Source organism: Hyla sarda, chromosome 10, assembly GCF_029499605.1.
Source record: "Hyla sarda isolate aHylSar1 chromosome 10, aHylSar1.hap1, whole genome shotgun sequence".
Taxonomy (NCBI): domain Eukaryota; kingdom Metazoa; phylum Chordata; class Amphibia; order Anura; family Hylidae; genus Hyla; species Hyla sarda.
In genome coordinates, this window is record NC_079198.1 from 13,504,731 (window position 1) to 13,528,073 (window position 23,343).

The following is a 23,343-nucleotide window of genomic DNA, read 5'->3' on the forward strand; positions in this document are numbered from 1 at the left end:
GCGCGCGGCGACTCGTGCATCGCAGTGTGTCTGCTCGTAGCGGATTGTCGTATTGCCGCTCCGAGCAGGCACATGTAAAGGCAGCATATAGAGTTCCTTCAGCGGAGGATCCGCAGTCAAATAGGCTCGGAAAATCCGCTCGTCTGAACGTACCCTAAGGGAAATTAGTCTACACTGCGACTTCTGCTGTACAATGACAAACTTATTGGGGGAGATTTATCAAAACCTGTGCAGGGAAAGATTTGCTGAGTTGCCCATAGCAACCAATCAGATTGCTTCTTTCATTTTTTTGAAACGGCCTCTGAGAAATGAAAGCAGCGATCTGATTGGTTGCTATGGGCAACCAACTCAGCAAATTTTTCTCTGGACAGGTTATGAAAAATCTCGCCCATTGACTTTATTTGGTGATCTTTGTCTTTGACCAAAGTAGCTGCATAGCCCTGTTCTTATAGGGGGAGATTTATCAAAACCTGCGCAGAGGAAAAGTTGCCCAGTTGCCCATAGCAACCAATCAGCTCGCTTCTTTCATTTTTAGGAAGGCCTGTGAAAAATGAAACAAGCAATCTGATTGGTTGCTATGGGCAACTGGACAACTTTTCCTCTGCACAAGTTTTGGTAAATCTCCCCCATAGTCACCACTCATACATGTAGTTCTAAGATAAAAAAAAAAAAATAAAGGCATTTCTAAAATTCAGTTTTTGCTAAATTAATTTCCTTTCCTCAGAATGTTCCTCCTATCAAGAAGGAAAGCATTTTATTGTACTAAAAAGCCTCTTTTCTGGAAACATGTATAGCATAGGGAATGTGTTATCAGAAAATGACTGATTAAAGGGGTACTCCGCTGCTCAGCGTTTGGAATGCTGGAGCCAGCGCTGGGAGCTCGTGACGGCATAGTCCCGCTCCCTCGTGATGTCACGCCCGCCCCCTCAATGCAAGTCTATGGGAGGGGGCGTGACAGCCGTCACGCCCCCTCCCATAGACTTGCATTGAGGGGGCGGGCCGTGACGTCATGAGCGGCCGGGGCTATGGCGTCACGAGCTCCCACCTCCAGCGTTCGGAACAGTTTTTTTTCCAAACGCTGAGCAGCGAAGTACCCCTTTAAATCTTTGTTAGACATTTTTTCAGAATTTTTGGTATTGTTTTTCAGGTCATATAATATTCGTGAAATATTGCCTTTTTCCTTCTGACCACTAAGCCTGATAATAAGATTACACTTCCAGTAGAGATCTCTTTTCAGCGCTCTCATCCTTATCATCACAGGCAACATTACAATCAAAGGGAACACCTGCATATAGATAACATAGGATCCACCGTTCACAGTAGGGAATGGACACAGCCCCCTTCCTGAACCATGACCTCTGTACAGGTCACAGAGCATGTCTAGAAAGCTCTACCATATAATTCTGTGAGTCAGCTCCAGACGGTTGTTTCCTATGGTCCATGTGGCCACTGTAAAACATATCTCTAAATGCCATTAATAGCAGCTCAGGCAAAATGGCTAGCCACATAAAAAAAATTGGGAGTGGTCACATTTTAACTTCCAAATAGTTATTGGTTATATATAAATATAGTAAAGGGGTGTTATCCAGCCAAAAACAACTTATCTCCTTTTTACTCCATTGGGGATACATGTCTAATCGAGGGGTGTCCCAGCACAGCACTCGGGTATCTCCAGTGCTCCCATAAAAATTAATGGATGACACGGTGTCTGCAGTTCCAGGAAATTATAGGGGATTGTAAGAGATTATAGGGGTCTGACCACTAAGACTGTAAATTGGTGATAAATTATTTTTGCCTAGAGTACCCCTTTAAGCATGGAAGGTTCCTTGCTAAAGAAAAAAATGGACATGGTGTTTTGTTGAGCAGGGGAGGGGTTTATGAAGAAATTTTACTTCCTTTATACATTCTATCATACAGTTGAAAAACTGATGGCAAAAACTTTCAGTTTTCCATAGACCACAGCTCTTTCCTCCATCAGGAAATGGGATATTGTGAAAAATGTTATTTAACTTTTCCAATCCTAATGATTCTTCCAAGACAAGGAGCACCAGTAGAGTCTGACAATAGCTTATCTTGCTCATGGTCCATTTAGGTTTACTGAATGTCTACTGAATGCCTATTTAGCTCTACTACTTTAGCTCTAACAGATCAAGTATACAGGGCCACCGTCAGGGGGTACAGGTAAGTACCCCAGTAAGGAGACCAACGTCACTTGCTGCCCAACAGGGACATCCCTGTGTCCTGATAGAGGGAACTACAACTGTATATTGGAGCCCAGGGGGCCTATAACTATATATGGGGGTTCAGTGGGCCTACAATTATAAATGGGGGCACAGGGGGCCTGCAACTATATATGGGGCCTAGAGGGGGGTCTACAACTAGATATGAGTGTACAGAGGGGGTCTACAACTAGATATTGGAGCACAGAATGGACCTTAAACTACTGTATATATCTAATTACCACCAATTATTTTATATAATGGGCACTAACACTCACACTAAGAATATACACCGGCACTGCACCTTGTTCAGACCATGCACTTATGAAAGGGTCAGACATACTCTCCGTAGTGGTCAACTTTCCCAGTTACAAATGGGAAATAGGAATATGAATATGGTATTAGCTGATACTCTAGTAACTACAGATACCCTTCTCTATCAAATACACCATGGAGAAAACAATCTGTGGCAGTCACCACTCAGCTTTTCCAAATGTTATTCTTTAGAGAGATAAAAATGCGTAACGTATGAGAGGATATGTGTTCTTATCGGCCTATGGGAGCACATATCCACACAGCCTTGTATTTTTATTTGTTGGAAGAATTAAGTGTGAAAGAGCTGACTCAATGGACCTCCAGATGAGACTTGCTAGAAGTGTTGGGTGGATCCATTGGCCTCACCAGAGGAAATTATTCTGAGGCCACCCTCCACCCTTAGAGAACATGTCTTTGCCCCCTTTTAGTTAGATTATAATCTTTGTTGTTATCATTGTATGTGACCTATTGGAAGGTACTTGAGGACTGGGCTTGGGAAACACCGACATAAGAAATAGAACCTAGTAAGTCACCCCAAGAATACATTGTTTTCTACAGGACCTTTGGTACCCACTGCAAGTCATAGTCTGGGCCTATGGGAGAATACTGTGGTACTCTCATTGACTATTAAACTGAATTACAATAAATACACCTCCCACAACCTAATAGATAGAAAGAAAAAAAACAGAGCACAGGTTCAAAATTGCAGATTCCCTATGGGCACAATGTTCCTGTAAGAGGTAACGGTGGATGGAAAGAGACATGTGGACAACAAGGTCACGAAGATAAATCATAATAAACAATGCAGTGTTACACTTAGTTGCATCACTTATATCATCTGGTCATTAAACAAGTCACTGAACTTCTCAATGTATTCTATAGCGGTGCTGTAGAGAATTAGCTGGTTTGTTTAATAAGCTTAATGGGCCTGTCAGATCTCACAAAAAAAAAAAAAAATGTATATGTTACTCAGTACCAACCCTGACCATGTAAATTTTTATGCCTATATCGCCTATATTTATTATAAAAATCCCTCTTTTCATTAGCTCACAGTGTTAGAAATCCTCTCAGGGGGTGTGTCCCTCCCTTGTGGTAGTGGGAGGTGATTGGTGTGTGGTGAAAGGGGGCGTGCCCTCCCTTGTGGTGGTGAGACGTGATTGGTGGGTCGCTCATGCAGCCTTGTCCATGGGTCATCTCTTGTCCATGACTCATGGACAAGCCTGATGCTGCTGCAGGACTGGTTAGTGTCCCAGTAGGTATGGGGACCCCTAGAGGTGGGATTTTCAGGGGCCGTTTTCTTTATTAAATATATATATATATTTTTATTTAAATAACCATATCACAAAAGGTCTTCAATTTTCATCAGTAACAATATATAAAATGTTTTGGATCTAACAGTGGCCATTCAAAAATTGGGTTCACCTTTCCCAAGACCATCACAGAACAAACGATCTACTCTGCTTGTGCACCGAAAATATACTGCCAAATAGTGACAGCATCCCATTGTGCCCCGTAAGATATTGGCTAATAACAGAGCAAAAGCGTCACAAACAGCAGATCAGTATAGACCATAATAATAATAATAGTATTAATATTAAAATAGTAAGAGCTGAGCATCTTTTCTTGGCTAGATGTTATTTTCTTCCTCCACACATTGCTTGACACTTGTCTATCTTCTTCATACACCTGTGTCCTGCTGGTGTCCCCCCTGGGATCACTTCTGCACATAGTACATAAATAACCCTGGATTTCTATAGTGACTCAGGTGCCTTGGATCTTCTTCACATATAGTGATTATGGTGCATTACATCACTGGGGACCTCTTCTCTGATCAGTCTTCACGTTCTCTTTTCTTCACTCTTCAGGACGGACCCCCATGAAGGCTTTTTCCAGCTGCGACTTGTCCCTGCAACTATTCTTCTGCTCTTTTCATTGCCCCCACAAAGTATACGTGTCTTCTTTGTGCATGAACAATACTAGGGCTCCCTTTTGGGACCCTTGGGTCTTTCCCCACTGTTCCCACTCCAGTGAAGCTTTCCGTATGTGTCCCCACAAAGTAATAATTCCCTCTCTGTGCTCCCACAAGATATTTGTGCCTCCACTGTACCCCTTACAATGTAATAGTGTCCTCTCGGTGTGTAGTAGTGCCCCTTCTGTGCTTTTACTATGTAATTTTGCCCCCTCTGTGTCTCCCACAATGTAAGTGTGCCCCCTAAATGTAACAGAGCCCTTTGTGCCAATACATAGTAATGATGCGCACCCTATTCTAATAGTGCCCCGTACACTGACTGTTCCCATACCCTTGTATTAGTATTATTTACACTATGTTCACGGTGTGGCACATAGGTGGAGGCCAAGGAACATTTAGTATGTGAGCGCTCATTTACCAAACAAGTCTTGGCCACATTGTCCCATATGTTACAGCTCTCACACATAGGAGAGCAAACCTATGTCGCAGTGATGAATGGCCATTTCCAAGGTTCTCTGAATATGTATAATAAGAGTACCCTGTATGGGGTTATGTATGGGGGGGCAGGTGCTGTCATGCAATGAATAGAGGGAGCTATCTGGAAGTTTTCAGTGTTCGGGAACATCATGAACCCTCTAAAGACCATATATAAGAAAGATATAAGCATTAAAGGGGTACTCCGCTACTCAGCATTTGAAACAAACTGTTCCGAACGCTGGAGCCAGCGGCGGGAGCTCGTGAGGTCATAGCCCCGCCTACTCATGATGTCACGGCCCGCCCCCTCAATGCAAGTCTATGGGAGGGGGCGTGACGGATGTCACGCCCCCTCCCATAGACTTACATTGAGGGGGCAGGGCGTGACGTCATGAGGAGGCGGAGCTATGACCTCACAATCTCCCAGCGCCGGCTCCAGCGTTCTGAACAGTTTGTTCCAAACGCTGAGCAGGAGTACCCCTTTAATCCTGCCAGTGTGTTCTGGAGAAATTACATCAGTCTTTGGTAGGAAATTTCTTTGTTTTTCCCTTGTTTGTTTTCTTACTTTATTATATATATGTATATATGTGTGTATATATATATATATATATATATATATATATATATAAAATGTTTGTAAATATTATGATGATGATTTAAAAATTAAGATTGACAACTGGTTAAGGTGTTGTCATGCAAGCTATGGGCCAAAAAAACAAAAACTATAAAAGATATCTGTATTTTTTTCCTTTTTGTGAATACTGCCCCCTATGGAACAAGAAAAAAAAATGCTGGCATGTTGGAGCAGGAAGGTACATGGGAAATCTGTTATTGCTTCTGTAAATGTACTATTTTTGGTAGCTCAAAATAAAAAGTAAAAAATTCTATTATTAGACAATGCTTTTATAAGAGAGAAGAAATATGGAAAAACATATACACAGAAACCCAGATCTGGACAAAGCCATTTAATATGATGTTACATAAAAGAAACTATAAAAAAACATTAAAAAAACAACTTTATAAATAAAATTGCAGGAGAGCTGTTGTCCTGTCTGAAGGGTTGCCTTAAAAGAGTACTCCGCCCATACACATCTCATCCCATATCCAAACGATAGGGGATAAGATGTCTGATCAACGATCAATGGGTCCTGCCGCTAATAACCCCCGCGATCTCGGCAGCGGCACCCCAGACATCCGGTGCACAGAGCGAACTTCGCTCTGTGCCGGATGACTGGCGATGCGGGGCGGAGGCTCGTGCTGTCACGGCCACGTCCCCTCGTGACGTCACGGCCACGCCCCCTCAATGCAAGTCTATGGGAGGGGGCGTGATGGTCGTTACGCCCCCTCCCATAGACTTGCATTGAGGGGAAATGGCGGTGACACAGTAACATAGTTAATAAGGCTAAAAAAAGACCAGAGTCCATCAAGTTCAACCTATAACCCTAATGAGTCCCTACTTGGTTGATCCAGAAGAAGGCAAAAAAAACTCATACTAAAGGTAAAAATTCCTTCCCGATTCCAAATATGACATCAGAATAAATCCCTGGATCTGTCCCTATAAATCTAGAATCCATAACCTGTAATGTTATTATTCTTCAAAAATCCATCCAGACCCCTTTTGAACTCTCTTACCGAGTTCACCATGACACCTCCTCAGGCAGAGAATTCCACAGTCTCACTGCTCTTACAGTAAAGAACCCCCATCTGTGCTGGTGTAGAAACCTTCTTAATGTAGAGGATGCCCCCTTGTGACGTCACAAGCGGGGCGTGACCGTGATGTCACAAGCCTCCAGCGCTGCACCCGACACTCTAAACGAACGCCGGGTGCAGCAGGGAGATTGCGGGGGTCCCCAGTGGTGCGACTTTTAACACCCCGCAATCAGACATCTTATCCCCTATCCTTTGGATAGAGGATAAGATGTCTGGGAGCTGTCTAGGGGCGGAGTACTCCTTTAAAGAGGAAGGACGCCGATAGGTGATCTGATATTTGAGTAGGTGTCATCGATGAGCTTGGACCCACTGTGGTTCCGGAAGTTCAGGCATCACTGGTTCTTTGTTACAAGTCCTAAAGTTCCCGTTGAGAAATGTCTTGGAAACACCAATGTGACTTCATCCACGTGATCATCTAAAGCTGCCTGCCTATCCCTGCTGGGTAAGACTCAGCTTTGCCACTTGTCTCCATGATATGGCCATGGACTGACCTTCAGGTTTTGTTTACCACATTGGAATAAGGCCTGAGGACCATTCTGTATTCAGCTTTCTATTCTTACTTCTTCAAGACGTCCACATGTGGTCAGTGCAGGCATCGCGATTGTTACAGCAGGAGAAGAGCCTGTTGACTTTTGAGCAAAAGTGACCTATCTATCGGGACCATTCACTTTCATGACGCGGACGCTATTGGGCTTGTACATGTCCATCACATTGAGATATAAAACCCGATCAACCCAAGAATCATGGGTAAACTATAAGATATTGTGCTGTAGTGGAGACTGCCTGCGCTGTTGTAGCACTTTCTCTTAATTTCCACACCGATGCCATCTCCATAGATAGAAGTGCTCTGCATGGCACACGTGTTCTCTGTGGCACAGCCACCTAAGTAAAGGGTGGATTTAACGGATCCTGTAAGAAAACATGTATGACTTTTTTAGTTCCATTTTTTCTTCATATATTAAAGGAGTATACAGCATTACTTAAAGGGGTACTCCGGTGGAAAACTTTTTATTTATTTATTTTTTATTTATTTTTTTATCAACTGGTGCCAGAAAATTAAACAGATTTGTTAATGACTTCTATTAAAAAAAAAATCTTAATCCTTCCAGTACTTATCAGCTGCTGAATACCACAGAGGAAATTACTTTCTTTTTGGAACACAGAGCTCTCTGCTGACATCATGACCACAGTGCTCTCTGCTGACATCTCTGTCCATTTTAGGAACTGTCCAGAGCAGCATATGTTTTCTATGGGGATTTTCTCCTACTCTGGACAGTTCTTAAAATGGACAGAGATGTCAGCAGAGAGCACTGTGCTCGTGATGTCAGCAGAGAGCTCTGCGTTCCAAAAAGTAAAGAATTTCCTCTGTAGTATTCAGCAGCTGATAAGTACTGGAAGGATTAAGATTTTTTAATAGAAGTAATTTACAAATCTGTTTAACTTTTTGGCCCCAGTTGATAAAAAAAAATTAAAAAATGAAAACGTTTTCCACCGGAGTACCCTTTTAAAGGGAAACTGTCAGCTGGTTTTCCCCAACAATACACAGGGTTATAGTGCGTATTATAAAGAGATATCACTTACCGAAATTTGTGGTTCCGTTTTGGAGATACCCTTTGTATTTGCCACAATTGCTGTAGGCAGCTTTGCACAATGGAGGCAGGACCTGGCATACTATGCCTGGTCCTGCCTCCATTTCCCAAATCTGGCTATTAAGAAAAGAGGCTAATACTATGGGTACCTACAGGTATCTCCGGAACAGGACCTCAGTTCACCTGCACTTTACCCCATGTATTGTGAAACAGCTATCGGTTTTCCTTTAAAGGGGTACTCCGCTGCTCAGCGTTTGGAACAAAATGTTCCAAATGGCCCCTCATGCCGTCACGCCCCGCCCCCTCAATGCAAGTCTATGGGAGGGGGCGTCACGCCCCCTCCCATAGACTTGCATTGAGGGGGCGGGACATGAAGTCACGAGGGGCGGGGCTATGACTACGCGAGCTCCCGTTTCCGGCTCTAAGCATTCGGAACATTTTGTTCCAAACGCTGAGCAGCGGAGTAGCCCTTTAAAAGAGTTATCCCAGGATTAAAAGATTTCCACTATCCACAGGATTACTTAGATGATTGGTAGGGGTCTGACTGCTGGGACCCCGACCAATCATAAAAAAATCATCCAATCATGAAAAAGCCTCATATACTGTATGTACAGGTAATTGATGCAAACCTCGTGATAATAGTATGCTATGAAGATACAGAAGCGAATTGCACTTACCTAATGTTGTACTTGCTGAATACCGCACACACCGTGTCTGGTTTCCGGTGCAGGATGATACATTCTTAATATCACAAGGCTCCATGTTGGTTACGACATAGGATGGGCATGTTAGCCCATTTAGAGAATAATTTTCTACTGGCACTATGGGTGAAAAGTCAACATATAAATACGTTTATGGAAAATAGAAAACATTAACATCTGCACTAATGCATTATTATGGTTTTGGGATACTTAAAGGGGTACTCCGGTGGAAAACATTTTTTTATTTATTTTTTTTAAATCAACTGGTGCCAGAAAGTTAAACACATTTGTAAATTACTTCTATTAAAAAATCTTAATCCTTCCAGTATTTATTAGCTGCTGAATACTACAGGGGAAATACTTTTCTTTTTGGAACACAGAGCTCTCTGCTGACATCACGAGCAGAGTGCTCTCTGCTGACATCTCTGTCCATTTAAGGAACTGTCCAGAGCAGCATATGTTTGCTATGGGGATTTTCTCCTACTCTGGACAGTACTTAAAATGGACAGAGATGTCAGCAGTGAGCACTGTGCTCGTGATGTCAGCAGAGAGCACTGTGTTCCAAAAAGAAAAGAATTTCCTATGTAGTATTCAGCAGCTAATAAGTACTGGAAGGATTAAGATTTTTTTAATAGAAGTCATTTACAAATCTGTTTAACTTTCTGGCACCAGTTGATTTAAAAAAAAAAAAAAATATGTTTTCTACCAGAGTACCCCTTTAAAAGAGGTGTCCAAGCTAAAGCAGGGGCCAGGACAAAGTCCAGGGAGTAAGGACAGGAGTATCATTCGTCTGTGCTCAGTCCTGTCCTGTCTATCTGACTTCTGTCTTTCCATGAAAACAGAGAGAAAAGGGTTAGGGAGCAGACTGCAGTGATTGGATGAAGAGACCTAGCACAGCACAGCAGACTCAGGGAGGAAGTGAATGCATGGTGAGTGAGGGCGGGCTCAGTGCTTGCCTCGGACACACCCCTTCCTGAGCAGTGGATGTCAGAATGAGTAAGCAGCAGAATCGGGGGGGATTTGTGAGCCAAATACAGAAGATAGACAAATAACATGTAACGAATCTACATGACCTAGTGAGATACATATAGAAGCATTTTTTTCTGTGATATGACAGGTGCGCTTTAAAGGGGTATTCCATGAAAAAACTTTTTTTTATATATCAACTGGCTCCGGAAAGTTAAACAGATTTGTAAATTACTTCTATTAAAAAAATCTTAATCCTTCCAATAGTTATTAGCTTCTGAAGTTGAGCTGTTGTTTTCTGTCTGGCAACAGGGTGCAGTTCCCGAGATAAGCAGGGATGTCAGCAGAGAGCAGAGTAGAAGAGGTTTGCTATGGGGATTTGCTTCTAAACTGGGCGGTTCCCGAGACAGGTGTCATCAGAGAGCACTTAGACAGAAAAGAACAGCTCAACTTCAGCAGCTCATAAGTACTGAGAGGATTAAGATTTTTTAATAGAAGTAATTTACAAATCTGTTTAACTTTCTGGAGCCAGTTGATATATAAAAAAAAGTTTTTTCCTGGATAACCCCTTTAAATACAGAATATCAATACTAATAACAAATAATAAAATTCTTACAGGTCGGTATGGAGGTGGTGCAGTTGTTAGTGAAACAACATGTAGTTTCGGATGCCGTCGTTGCGTACAGACCAGTCACGCTTGCATTATTGAAACACTCAGTGACACTCACACAGGAACGGATGTAGTAAAAACTTGTCCAGCGGTATCCTAAAAAAAAACAGAATTCACTCAACACTGACTACATTATATACTGAATAAAGAGACCGTAAACCTGAAGTCTATCTTCTCTCGCAGGGCCCATACACATGGCGGTACTTTTCTGTGCGCGGCAGGCCACTCAAACATGCGCCATATCCATAGATGGCAATGCATGTTTGAGCGGATTCTGCTAACAACATGTTAATTCTAGCACAGTCTGGAGTTTTCATTTTGACAGTAGAATTTTTCCATTTCCACCATGGAAATTTACTGAAAACATTGGGAGGCTGCTGCACAGAAATTTCCAAGCAGAATGTACTCCACTTTTTAAAGGGGTATTCCGCTGGAAAACTATTTATTTTTTTTTTTTTTTTTAAATCAACTGGTACCATAAAGTTAAACAGATTTGTAAATTACTTCTATTAAAAATATTAATCCTTCCAGTACTTATCAGCTGCTGTATGCTCCAAGGGAAGTTGTGTAGTTCTTTGCAGTCTGACCACAGTGCTCTCTGCTGACACCTCTGTCCATGACAGGAACTGTCCAGAGCAGGAGCAAATCCCCATAGCAAACCTATCCTGCTCCGGAACAGTTCCTGACATGGACAGAGGTGTCAGCAGAGAGCACTGTGGTCAGACAGAAAGGAACTACACAACTTCCTCTGGAGCATACAGCAGCTGATAAGTACTGAAAGGATTAAGATTTTTTAATAGAAGTAATTTACAAATCTATATAACTTTCTGGCACCAGATAATTTTAAAAAAATGTAAAAAAAAATTCCCTCTGGAGTACCCCTTTACCTTGTATTAATTCTATTCCTTACACATACAGTACATATTTTTGGATTAATATATCCGCACAGCACCTGAGCACTTTATCTATTACAGAAGCACGGACACTGGATGAACTACTGTTACTTTCTAATTTTCCTAGCACCTTAATCAGTGTGTGCCAACCAGTGTGCCACCAGCTGTTGCAAAACTACAACTCCCAGCATGCCCTGACAGCCTTTTGTGGTTGGACCCCCCTGCAGTCAGACACTTATCTTCTATCCTTTGGATAGAGGATAAGTTGTCCTGCACCATAGTACCCTTTAAAGGGGTACTCCACCCCTAGACATCTTATCCCCCTATCCAAACGATAGAGGATAACATGTCTGATCGCGGGGGTCCCACCGCTGGGGACCACCGCAATACAACACGCAGCACCCACTTGTTACTGCTCCGGAAGCGCTGGAGGGTCCCTGCTCCCGACCACAGGGACGGAAGATCGTGACATCATGACTCCGCCCCCGTGTGATGTCACGCCCCGCCCCCTCAATGCAAATCTATGGGAGGGGGCGTGTCACGCCCCCTCCCATAGACTTGCATTGAGGGGGTGGGGCGTGATGTCATGAGGTGCTCGGGCTATGACGTCACAAGCTCCCGGCGCCAGCTCCAGCAATATATATATATCTATCTATATATATATATATATATATATATATATATATATATATATATATATATACATATATAGCAATATATCATTTTATTTAATTAATACATAAATTTTATATTTTATATTAAATATTAATAATTAAATAATTAATAATTAATTAAATTAATATAAATTAAATAATATATTATATTTACTATATTTATCTATTATATCTCTATGTCTATATATCTCCCTCCCATAGACTTGCATTGAGGGGGCGGGGCGTGACCTTACACAGGGGCGGAGTCGTGGTCGGGAGCCAGACCCTCCAGTGCTTCCGGAGCAGAAGGTGGGTGCTGCGTGCTATATTGCGGGGGTCCCCAGCGGCGGGACCCCCGCGATCAGACATCTTATCCCCTATCCTTTGGATAAGGGATAAGATGTCTAGGGGTGGAATACCCCTTTAATACATACTATAGTGGGCAGTGTAAGGCCGGGTTCACACCACGTTTTTGTAATACAGTTCCCGGATACGTTTTCAATTTGAAAACCATACGGAACCGTATTGAAAACCATATGCACTGACTCTCCATTGAAAACCCTATGCCAAACAATGCATCAGTTTTTTTGCCGTACCCAAAACCATAGCCTACCACGTTTTTTGGTCTGGGTGAAAAAACGTATTGAAACCGTATAAGTTTTTTTTTAACATGGGAGTCAATGGGAACCGTACAGAACCGTATGTGCGTACGCTTCCATCTGGTTTGCACCATACGGTTTTTGAATTTGCACAGTTTTTTTCTTAGAATTTCAATCAAACAAGTGAAACTTTATTCATAATGAAGTGAAAAGTTAAAAACGTACACGTTTTTTTTTCTTAAAAAATTGATGCAACCGGACATCATTTTTCAAACCGTATACGGGTTAAAATTTGTACACACGTTTTGATACAGTTTAGTCAGGTTTTGAAGAATACGTTTTGTTTTTTTACATCAAAAACCTGATACGGGAACTGTATTGCAAAAACATGGTGTGAACCCGGCCTAAGGTGGTGAAAGGGGGTATTGGCCACTTTATTAGAGAGTGTCAGAGTTGGCATGTTATACCCGTCTGTGTAGGTCAGGAGTAGAGTTACCTCTGGTGCGAATCACCGTGGTCCCGCAGACGTCACTAGGGAAGGGGCAGTCTAGTAAACTCCCAGTGCAGGGTGTGTTACTGAAGCCGGTGCACTGCATACACTTCAAGGTACTGCCTAGAAGACAAGAACATCCGTCATATACACAGTCATCTCTGTACTAACACCTGAGGAGGATCATTGGAAGCCTTGTCCTGCTGTACATGGGGCTGACATCAAATGGGAAGAAATACCCTGTGCATAAACCCTTTGTGCATTATATACAGTATCCCCCATAAGTGAGACCACCCCTCACATTATACATACAGTATATCCCATAAGTGACTCCACCTCTCACATTATATATAGTATATCCCATAAGTGACTCCACCCCTCACATTATATATACAGTATATCCCATAAGTGAGTCCACCCCTCACATTATATACAGTATATCCCATAAGTGAGTCCACCCCTCACATTATATATACAGTATCTCCCATAATTGACTCCACCCCTCACATTATATATACAGTATATCCCATAAGTGACTCCACCCCTCACATTATATATACAGTATCTCCCATAAGTGAGTCCACCCCTCACATTATATATACAGTATCTCCCATAAGTGACTCCACCCCTCACATTATATATACAGTATATCCCATAAGTGACTCCACCCCTCACATTATATATACAGTATATCCCATAAGTGATTCCACCCCTCACATTATATATACAGTATATCCCATAAGTGACTCCACCTCTCACATTATATATACAGTATATCCCATAAGTGACTCCACCTCTCACATTATATATACAGTATATCCCATAAGTGAGTCCACCCCTCACATTATATATACAGTATATCTCATAAGTGAGTCCACCCCTCACATTATTTATACAGTATATCCCATAAGTGACTCCACCCCTCACATTATATATACAGTATATCCCATAAGTGACTCCACCTCTCACATTATATATACAGTATATCCCATAAGTGAGTCCACTCCTCACATTATATACAGTATATCCCATAAGTGACTCCACCCCTCACATTATATATACAGTATATCCCATAAGTGACTCCACCCCTCACATTATATATACAGTATATCCCATAAGTGACTCCACCCCTCACATTATATATACAGTATATCCCATAAGTGACTCCACCCCTCACATTATATATACAGTATATCCCATAAGTGACTCCACCCCTCACATTATATATACAGTATCTCCCATAAGTGACTCCACCCCTCACATTATATATACAGTATATCCAATAAGTGACTCCACCCCTCACATTATATATACAGTATATCCCATAAGTGACTCCACCCCTCACATTATATATACAGTATATCCCATAAGTGAGTCCACCCCTCACATTATATATACAGTATATCCTATAAGTGACTCCACCCCTCACATTATATATACAGTATCTCCCATAAGTGAGTCCACCCCTCACATTATATATAAAGTATATCCTATAAGTGACTCCACCCCTCACATTATATATACAGTATATACCATAAGTGAGTCCACCCCTCACATTATATATACAGTATATCCAATAAGTGACTCCACCCCTCACATTATATATACAGTATCTCCCATAAGTGACTCCACCCCTCACATTATATATACAGTATATCCAATAAGTGACTCCACCCCTCACATTATATATACAGTATATCCAATAAGTGACTCCACCCCTCACATTATATATACAGTATATCCCATAAGTGACTCCACCCCTCACATTATATATACAGTATATCCCATAAGTAAGTCCACCCCTCACATTATATATACAGTATATCCTATAAGTGACTCCACCCCTCACATTATATATACAGTATCTCCCATAAGTGAGTCCACCCCTCACATTATATATAAAGTATATCCTATAAGTGACTCCACCCCTCACATTATATATACAGTATATACCATAAGTGAGTCCACCCCTCACATTATATACAGTATCTCCCATAAGTGACTCCACCCCTCACATTATATATACAGTATATCCCATAAGTGACTCCACCCCTCACATTATATATACAGTATATCCCATAAGTGACTCCACCCCTCACATTATATATACAGTATATCCCATAAGTGAGTCCACCCCTCACATTATATATACAGTATCTCCCATAAGTGACTCCACCCCTCACATTATATATACAGTATATACCATAAGTGACTCCACCCCTCACATTATATATACAGTATATCCCATAAGTGAGTCCACCCCTCACATTATATATACAGTATCTCCCATAAGTGACTCCACCCCTCACATTATATATACAGTATATACCATAAGTGACTCCACCCCTCACATTATATATACAGTATCTCCCATAAGTGAGTCCACCCCTCACATTATATATACAGTATATCCTATAAGTGACTCCACCCCTCACATTATATATACAGTATCTCCCATAAGTGAGTCCACCCCTCACATTATATATACAGTATATCCTATAAGTGACTCCACCCCTCACATTATATATACAGTATATACCATAAGTGAGTCCACCCCTCACATTATATACAGTATCTCCCATAAGTGACTCCACCCCTCACATTATATATACAGTATATCCCATAAGTGACTCCACCCCTCACATTATATAAACAGTATCTCCCATAAGTGACTCCACCCCTCACATTATATATACAGTATATCCTATAAGTGACTCCACCCCTCACATTATATATACAGTATTTCCCATAAGTGAGTCCACCCCTCACATTATATAAACAGTATATCCCATAAGTGACTCCACCCCTCACATTATATATACAGTATATCCCATAAGTGAGTCCACCCCTCACATTATATATACAGTATATCCCATAAGTGACTCCACCCCTCACATTATATACAGTATCTCCCATAAGTGAGTCCACCCCTCACATTATATACAGTATATCCTATAAGTGAGTCCACCCCTCACATTATATATAGTATCTCCCATAAGTGACTCCACCCCTCACATTATATACAGTATATACCATAAGTGACTCCACCCCTCACAATATACAGTATCTCCCATAAGTGAGTCCACCCCTCACATTATATACAGTATCTCCCATAAGTGACTCCACCCCTCACATTATATATACAGTATATCCCATAAGTGAGTCCACCCCTCGCATTATATATACAGTATATCCCATAAGTGACTCCACCTCTCACATTATATATACAGTATATCCCATAAGTGACTCCACCCCTCACATTATATATACAGTATATCCCATAAGTGACTCCCCCCTCACATTATATACAGTATCTCCCATAAGTGACTCCACCCCTCACATTATATATACAGTATATCCCATAAGTGACTCCACCTCTCACATTATATATACAGTATATCCCATAAGTGACTCCACCCCTCGCATTATATATACAGTATATCCCATAAGTGACTCCACCTCTCACATTATATATACAGTATATCCCATAAGTGACTCCACCTCTCACATTATATATACAGTATCTCCCATAAGTGACTCCACCCCTCACATTATATATACAGTATATCCCATAAGTGACTCCACCTCTCACATTATATATACAGTATATCCCATAAGTGACTCCACCTCTCACATTATATATACAGTATATCCCATAAGTGACTCCACCCCTCACATTATATATACAGTATATCCCATAAGTGACTCCACCTCTCACATTATATATACAGTATATCCCATAAGTGAGTCCACCCCTCACATTATATATACAGTATATCCCATAAGTGAGTCTACCCCTCACATTATATATACAGTATATCCCATAAGTGACTCCACCCCTCACATTATATATACAGTATATCCCATAAGTGACTCCACCTCTCACATTATATATACAGTATATCCCATAAGTGACTCCACCTCTCACATTATATATACAGTATATCCCATAAGTGAGTCCACCCCTCACATTATATATACAGTATATCCCATAAGTGACTCCACCCCTCACATTATATATACAGTATATCCCATAAGTGAGTCCACCCCTCATATTATATATACAGTATATCCCATAAGTGAGTCCACCCCTCACATTATATATACAGTATATCCCATAAGTGACTCCACCCCTCACATTATATATACAGTATATCCCATAAGTGAGTCCACCCCTCACATTATATATACAGTATCTCCCATAAGTGAGTCCACCCCTCACATTATATATAATATATATCCCATAAGTGACTCCACCCCTCACATTATATATACAGTATCTCCCATAAGTGAGTCCACCCCTCACATTATATATACAGTATATCCCATAAGTGACTCCACCCCTCACATTATATATACAGTATATCCCATAAGTGACTCCACCCCTCACATTATATATACAGTATATCCCATAAGTGACTCCACCCCTCACATTATATATACAGTATATCCCATAAGTGACTCCACCCCTCACATTATATATACAGTATCTCCCATAAGTGAGTCCACCCCTCACATTATATACAGTATATACCATAAGAGAGTCCACCCCTCACATTACATATACAGTATATCCCATAAGTGAGTCCACCCCTCACATTATATATAATATATATCCCATAAGTGACTCCACCCCTCACATTATATATACAGTATCTCCCATAAGTGAGTCCACCCCTCACATTATATATACAGTATATCCCATAAGTGACTCCACCCCTCACATTATATATACAGTATATCCCATAAGTGAGTCCACCCCTCACATTATATATACAGTATCTCCCATAAGTGACTCCACCCCTCACATTATATATACAGTATATCCCATAAGTGACTCCACCCCTCACATTATATATACAGTATATCCCATAAGTGAGTCCACCCCTCACATTATATACAGTATATCCCATAAGTGAGTCCACCCCTCACATTATATACAGTATATCCCATAAGTGACTCCACCCCTCACATTATATATACAGTATATCCCATAAGTGAGTCCACCCCTCACATTATATACAGTATATCCCATAAGTGAGTCCACCCCTCACATTATATATAATATATATCCCATAAGTGACTCCACCCCTCACATTATATATACAGTATCTCCCATAAGTGAGTCCACCCCTCACATTATATATACAGTATATCCCATAAGTGACTCCACCCCTCACATTATATATACAGTATATCCCATAAGTGACTCCACCCCTCACATTATATATAATATATATCCCATAAGTGACTCCACCCCTCACATTATATATACAGTATCTCCCATAAGTGAGTCCACCCCTCACATTATATATACAGTATATCCCATAAGTGACTCCACCCCTCACATTATATATACAGTATATCCCATAAGTGACTCCACCCCTCACATTATATATACAGTATATCCCATAAGTGAGTCCACCCCTCACATTATATACAGTATATCCCATAAGTGACTCCACCCCTCACATTATATATACAGTATATCCCATAAGTGAGTCCACCCCTCACATTATATACAGTATATCCCATAAGAGAGTCCACCCCTCACATTATATATACAGTATCTCCCATAAGTGACTCCACCCCTCACATTATATATACAGTATCTCCCATAAGTGACTCCACCCCTCACATTATATATACAGTATATACCATAAGTGACTCCACCCCTCACATTATATACAGTATATCCCATAAGTGACTCCACCCCTCACATTATATATACAGTATATCCCATAAGTGACTCCACCCCTCACATTATATATACAGTATATCCCATAAGTGACTCCACCCCTCACATTATATACAGTATATCCCATAAGTGAGTCCACCCCTCACATTATATACAGTATATCCCATAAGTGACTCCACCCCTCACATTATATATACAGTATATCCCATAAGTGAGTCCATCCCTCACATTATATATACAGTATATCCCATAAGTGAGTCCACCCCTCACATTATATACAGTATATCCCATAAGTGACTCCACCCCTCACATTATATATACAGTATATCCCATAAGTGACTCCACCCCTCACATTATATACAGTATATCCCATAAGTGACTCCACCCCTCACATTATATATACAGTATATCCCATAAGTGAGTCCACCCCTCACATTATATACAGTATATCCCATAAGTGAGTCCACCCCTCACATTATATACAGTGTATCCCATAAGTGACTCCACCCCTCACATTATATATACAGTATATCCCATAAGTGAGTCCATCCCTCACATTATATATACAGTATATCCCATAAGTGAGTCCACCCCTCACATTATATATACAGTATATCCCATAAGTGAGTCCACCCCTCACATTATATACAGTATATCCCATAAGTGAGTCCACCCCTCACATTATATACAGTATATCCCATAAGTGACTCCACCCCTCACATTATATATACAGTATATCCCATAAGTGACTCCACCCCTCACATTATATATACAGTATATCCCATAAGTGACTCCACCCCTCACATTATATATACAGTATATCCCATAAGTGATTCCACCCCTCACATTATATATATAGTATATCCCATAAGTGAGTCCACCCCTCACATTATATACAGTATATCCCATAAGTGAGTCCACCCCTCACATTATATATACAGTATATCCCATAAGTGACTCCACCCCTCACATTATATATACAGTATATCCCATAAGTGACTCCACCCCTCACATTATATATACAGTATATCCCATAAGTGACTCCACCCCTCACATTATATATACAGTATATCCCATAAGTGACTCCACCCCTCACATTATATACAGTATATCCCATAAGTGAGTCCACCCCTCACATTATATACAGTATATCCCATAAGTGACTCCACCCCTCACATTATATATACAGTATATCCCATAAGTGAGTCCACCCCTCACATTATATACAGTATATCCCATAAGTGACTCCACCCCTCACATTATATATACAGTATATCCCATAAGTGACTCCACCCCTCACATTATATACAGTATATCCCATAAGTGACTCCACCCCTCACATTATATATACAGTATATCCCATAAGTGAGTCCACCCCTCACATTATATACAGTATATCCCATAAGTGAGTCCACCCCTCACATTATATACAGTGTATCCCATAAGTGACTCCACCCCTCACATTATATATACAGTATATCCCATAAGTGAGTCCATCCCTCACATTATATATACAGTATATCCCATAAGTGAGTCCACCCCTCACATTATATATATAGTATCTCCCATAAGTGAGTCCACCCCTCACATTATATATACAGTATATCCCATAAGTGACTCCACCCCTCACATTATATATACAGTGTATCCCATAAGTGACTCCACCCCTCACATTATATATACAGTATATCCCATAAGTGAGTCCACCCCTCACATTATATATACAGTATCTCCCATAAGTGACTCCACCCCTCACATTATATATACAGTATCTCCCATAAGTGACTCCACCCCTCACATTATATACAGTATCTCCCATAAGTGAGTCCACCCCTCACATTATATACAGTATATCACATAAGTGAGTCCACCCCTCACATTTTTGTAAATGCTTTATTATATATTTTCATGTGACAACACAGAAGAAATTACCCCCCGCTTCATTGTAAGGCTTCTATCACACTGCTGTTGTGACACGGCAGTGTGATGTCCGTTGGGGAGCCGGGGGAGAATAGCGGGAGGAAAAATACATCATGCAACGTTTTTTCCTCCCGCTACTCTTGTCAAAAAACAACGGCGCCCGATGGACCCCATAGTAGTAAATGGCATCTGTCAGGACCCGTTGTTTCCTGTTGTGCCCCGTCAAAAATAACGTCTGGTAAGGCACACAAAAAAAATGCCTGGCGAACGTTTGCCGGCGGGGCTTAGCGTTAGTGTGAAAGGGGCCTAAAATAGCGAGCGCACAGCCTGTATATAACAGTGTTTAATGTTGTTTCCCCTCAAAATAACTTAATACACAGCCATTAATGTCTAAACCTTGACAACAAAAGTGGAAATGTTCGAATTGGGCCTAATTAACCATTTTCTCTTCCCTGGTGTCATGTGACTCATTAGTGTTACAAGGTCTCAGGTGTATAGACGGAGCAGGTGTCTTAAATTTGGTGTTATTGCTCTCACACTCTCTAATACTGGTCACTGGAAGTTCAACATGACACCTCAGGGTAAAGAACTTTCTGTGGATCTGAAACAAATAATTGTTGGTCTACATAAAGATGGCCTAGGCTATAAGGAGATTGTGAAGACCCTGAAACTGGGCTGTAGCATGGTCTACTCGGAACAGGTTCTACTCGGAACAGGTTTAGACATTAATGGCTGTGTATTGAGTTACTTTGATGGGACACAACATTAAAGGAGATATCCCCTATCCTTAGGATAGGGGATATGTTATTCACCCCAAGTTTCAGATCGCGGGGGGTCCAACCACTAGGGCCCCCCGTGATCTCCTGTACGAGGCCCCGGCAGCCCGCGGGAAGGGGGCGTGTTGACCACCGCACAAAGCGGCGGTTGACACGCCCCCTCAATACAACTCTATGATACAGCCGGAGCGCTGCCTTCAGCACTCTCCGGCTCTGCCATAGCGCAGTATTGAGGGGGCGCTTCGTGTGGTGGTCAACACACGCTATCTGGCCAGTGAGCCGGGGCTCCGTACAGAGAGATCTCAAACTTATCCCCAATCCTTAGGATAGGGGATAAGTTTTTCACCACTGGATATCTCCTTTAAATACTGTTATCAGGCTGTAGACTCACTACTCTACAGTGTAGCAGAGGGTCATTTCTTTACTCTATACCGCATGTATGTATATATAAATATTTATTTTATGACACATGCATTTAAGTCCATGTTAGATAGCCGCAGGTCAGAATGGCACTTATAAGGTGACACTCACAAAGTCTGTTGAGTGTTATTTCATCTTCATAAGCCTTAGATATATATATATATATATATATATATATATATATATATATATATATATAGAGGTTTTGGCTATTGGATCTTGTAGTTAAAGGGGTACTCTGCTGCTCAGCGTTTGGAACACACTGTTCCAAACAATGGAGCTGGCGCAGGGAGCTCGTGACATCATAGCCACGCCCCATCATGACGTCGCACCCTTCCCCCTCAATGCAAGTCTATGGGAGGGGGTGTGACAGCCATCACTCCCCCTCCCATAGACTTGCATTGAGGGGGCGGGGCATGGCATCATAAGGGGGCGGGGCTATGACGCCTTGAGTTCCGGGCGCCGGCTCAACTGACTCTCTCCCAATCTTACGGCAGACTTAAAAAATTGTCAGCTATGCAGTTTCTTATTTTTCACACAATGTAATCCTTCCGCAGATCAAGATCATGTGACATGAAAGGTCGGGAAACTTGAAAAACGAGTTATGAAGCACTGTAGGAGAAAGTAATGCATTGTAAAGTTCTAAATCATAGTTCCTATATTTTATAGGCTTATATTGGTAACTTCTATGTAGGCAGGGAAAGGGAGAGCCAGGCAGCCCCATCTTCCCCTGGATTAGTGGAGCCCCAGGGTTCAGACTTCCACCAATGACAAAGTGATATGTCAATTATCAGCTGGAATACCCCCTTAAGTTTACCTGTAGTTCAATGAAAAACTGAAGGTTATACTAATGTTCTTATGCACCAAATTACAAACTCATATATTTTATTACTACTAGTACTACTAATAATAACCTAGCAGAGCCAAATTTGGCATTAAACTGGTTGTCTACTAGATCTCAATGTCTTGATCGACTGAATTTTGGACTATCTAATATCTATTGTGACAGTGTGGCAAGGAAAGGGGGGGGGGGGGGTGAAAGGGGTCCTTGCGAGTTGCACACAGCCAGGGCTGTGAGTGACACCTACAACAGTGAAGTGGACAAGACAAAGGAGTCTTAGTAATCACAGCAAGAGGCTGCAAACGCGGTGTGTGAACAGTGAGTAAAAGGTTGCAGGAAACTTATGTTTTAACTGGCAGGGAAAAGCCCTCCAGTTGATAGTCAGGGTATGCTGGATTGTTTAGTTAGTGACTGGACGGTCTAGGATTTTGTTTGTTCCT

The 23,343-nt window shown here is 41.4% G+C and overlaps 1 protein-coding gene across 1 annotated transcript in view; it reads right to left on the reverse strand.

The window, feature by feature from the left end:
* Positions 1–6,599: 6,599 nt before the first annotated feature.
* The window catches only part of LOC130293893 (DNA-directed RNA polymerase subunit beta''-like), a 32,456-nt gene continuing 15,712 nt past the window's right edge, over positions 6,600–23,343 (reverse strand). The window contains exons 2-5 of the mRNA XM_056543125.1: positions 13,255–13,371; positions 10,560–10,709; positions 8,954–9,097; positions 6,600–7,596 (exon numbers count right to left, since the gene is read on the reverse strand). Coding sequence (XP_056399100.1) covers positions 7,394–7,596; positions 8,954–9,097; positions 10,560–10,709; positions 13,255–13,371 — 614 coding nt within the window. The 3' untranslated portion in view covers positions 6,600–7,393. The remainder of the gene's footprint in view (positions 7,597–8,953; positions 9,098–10,559; positions 10,710–13,254; positions 13,372–23,343) is intronic.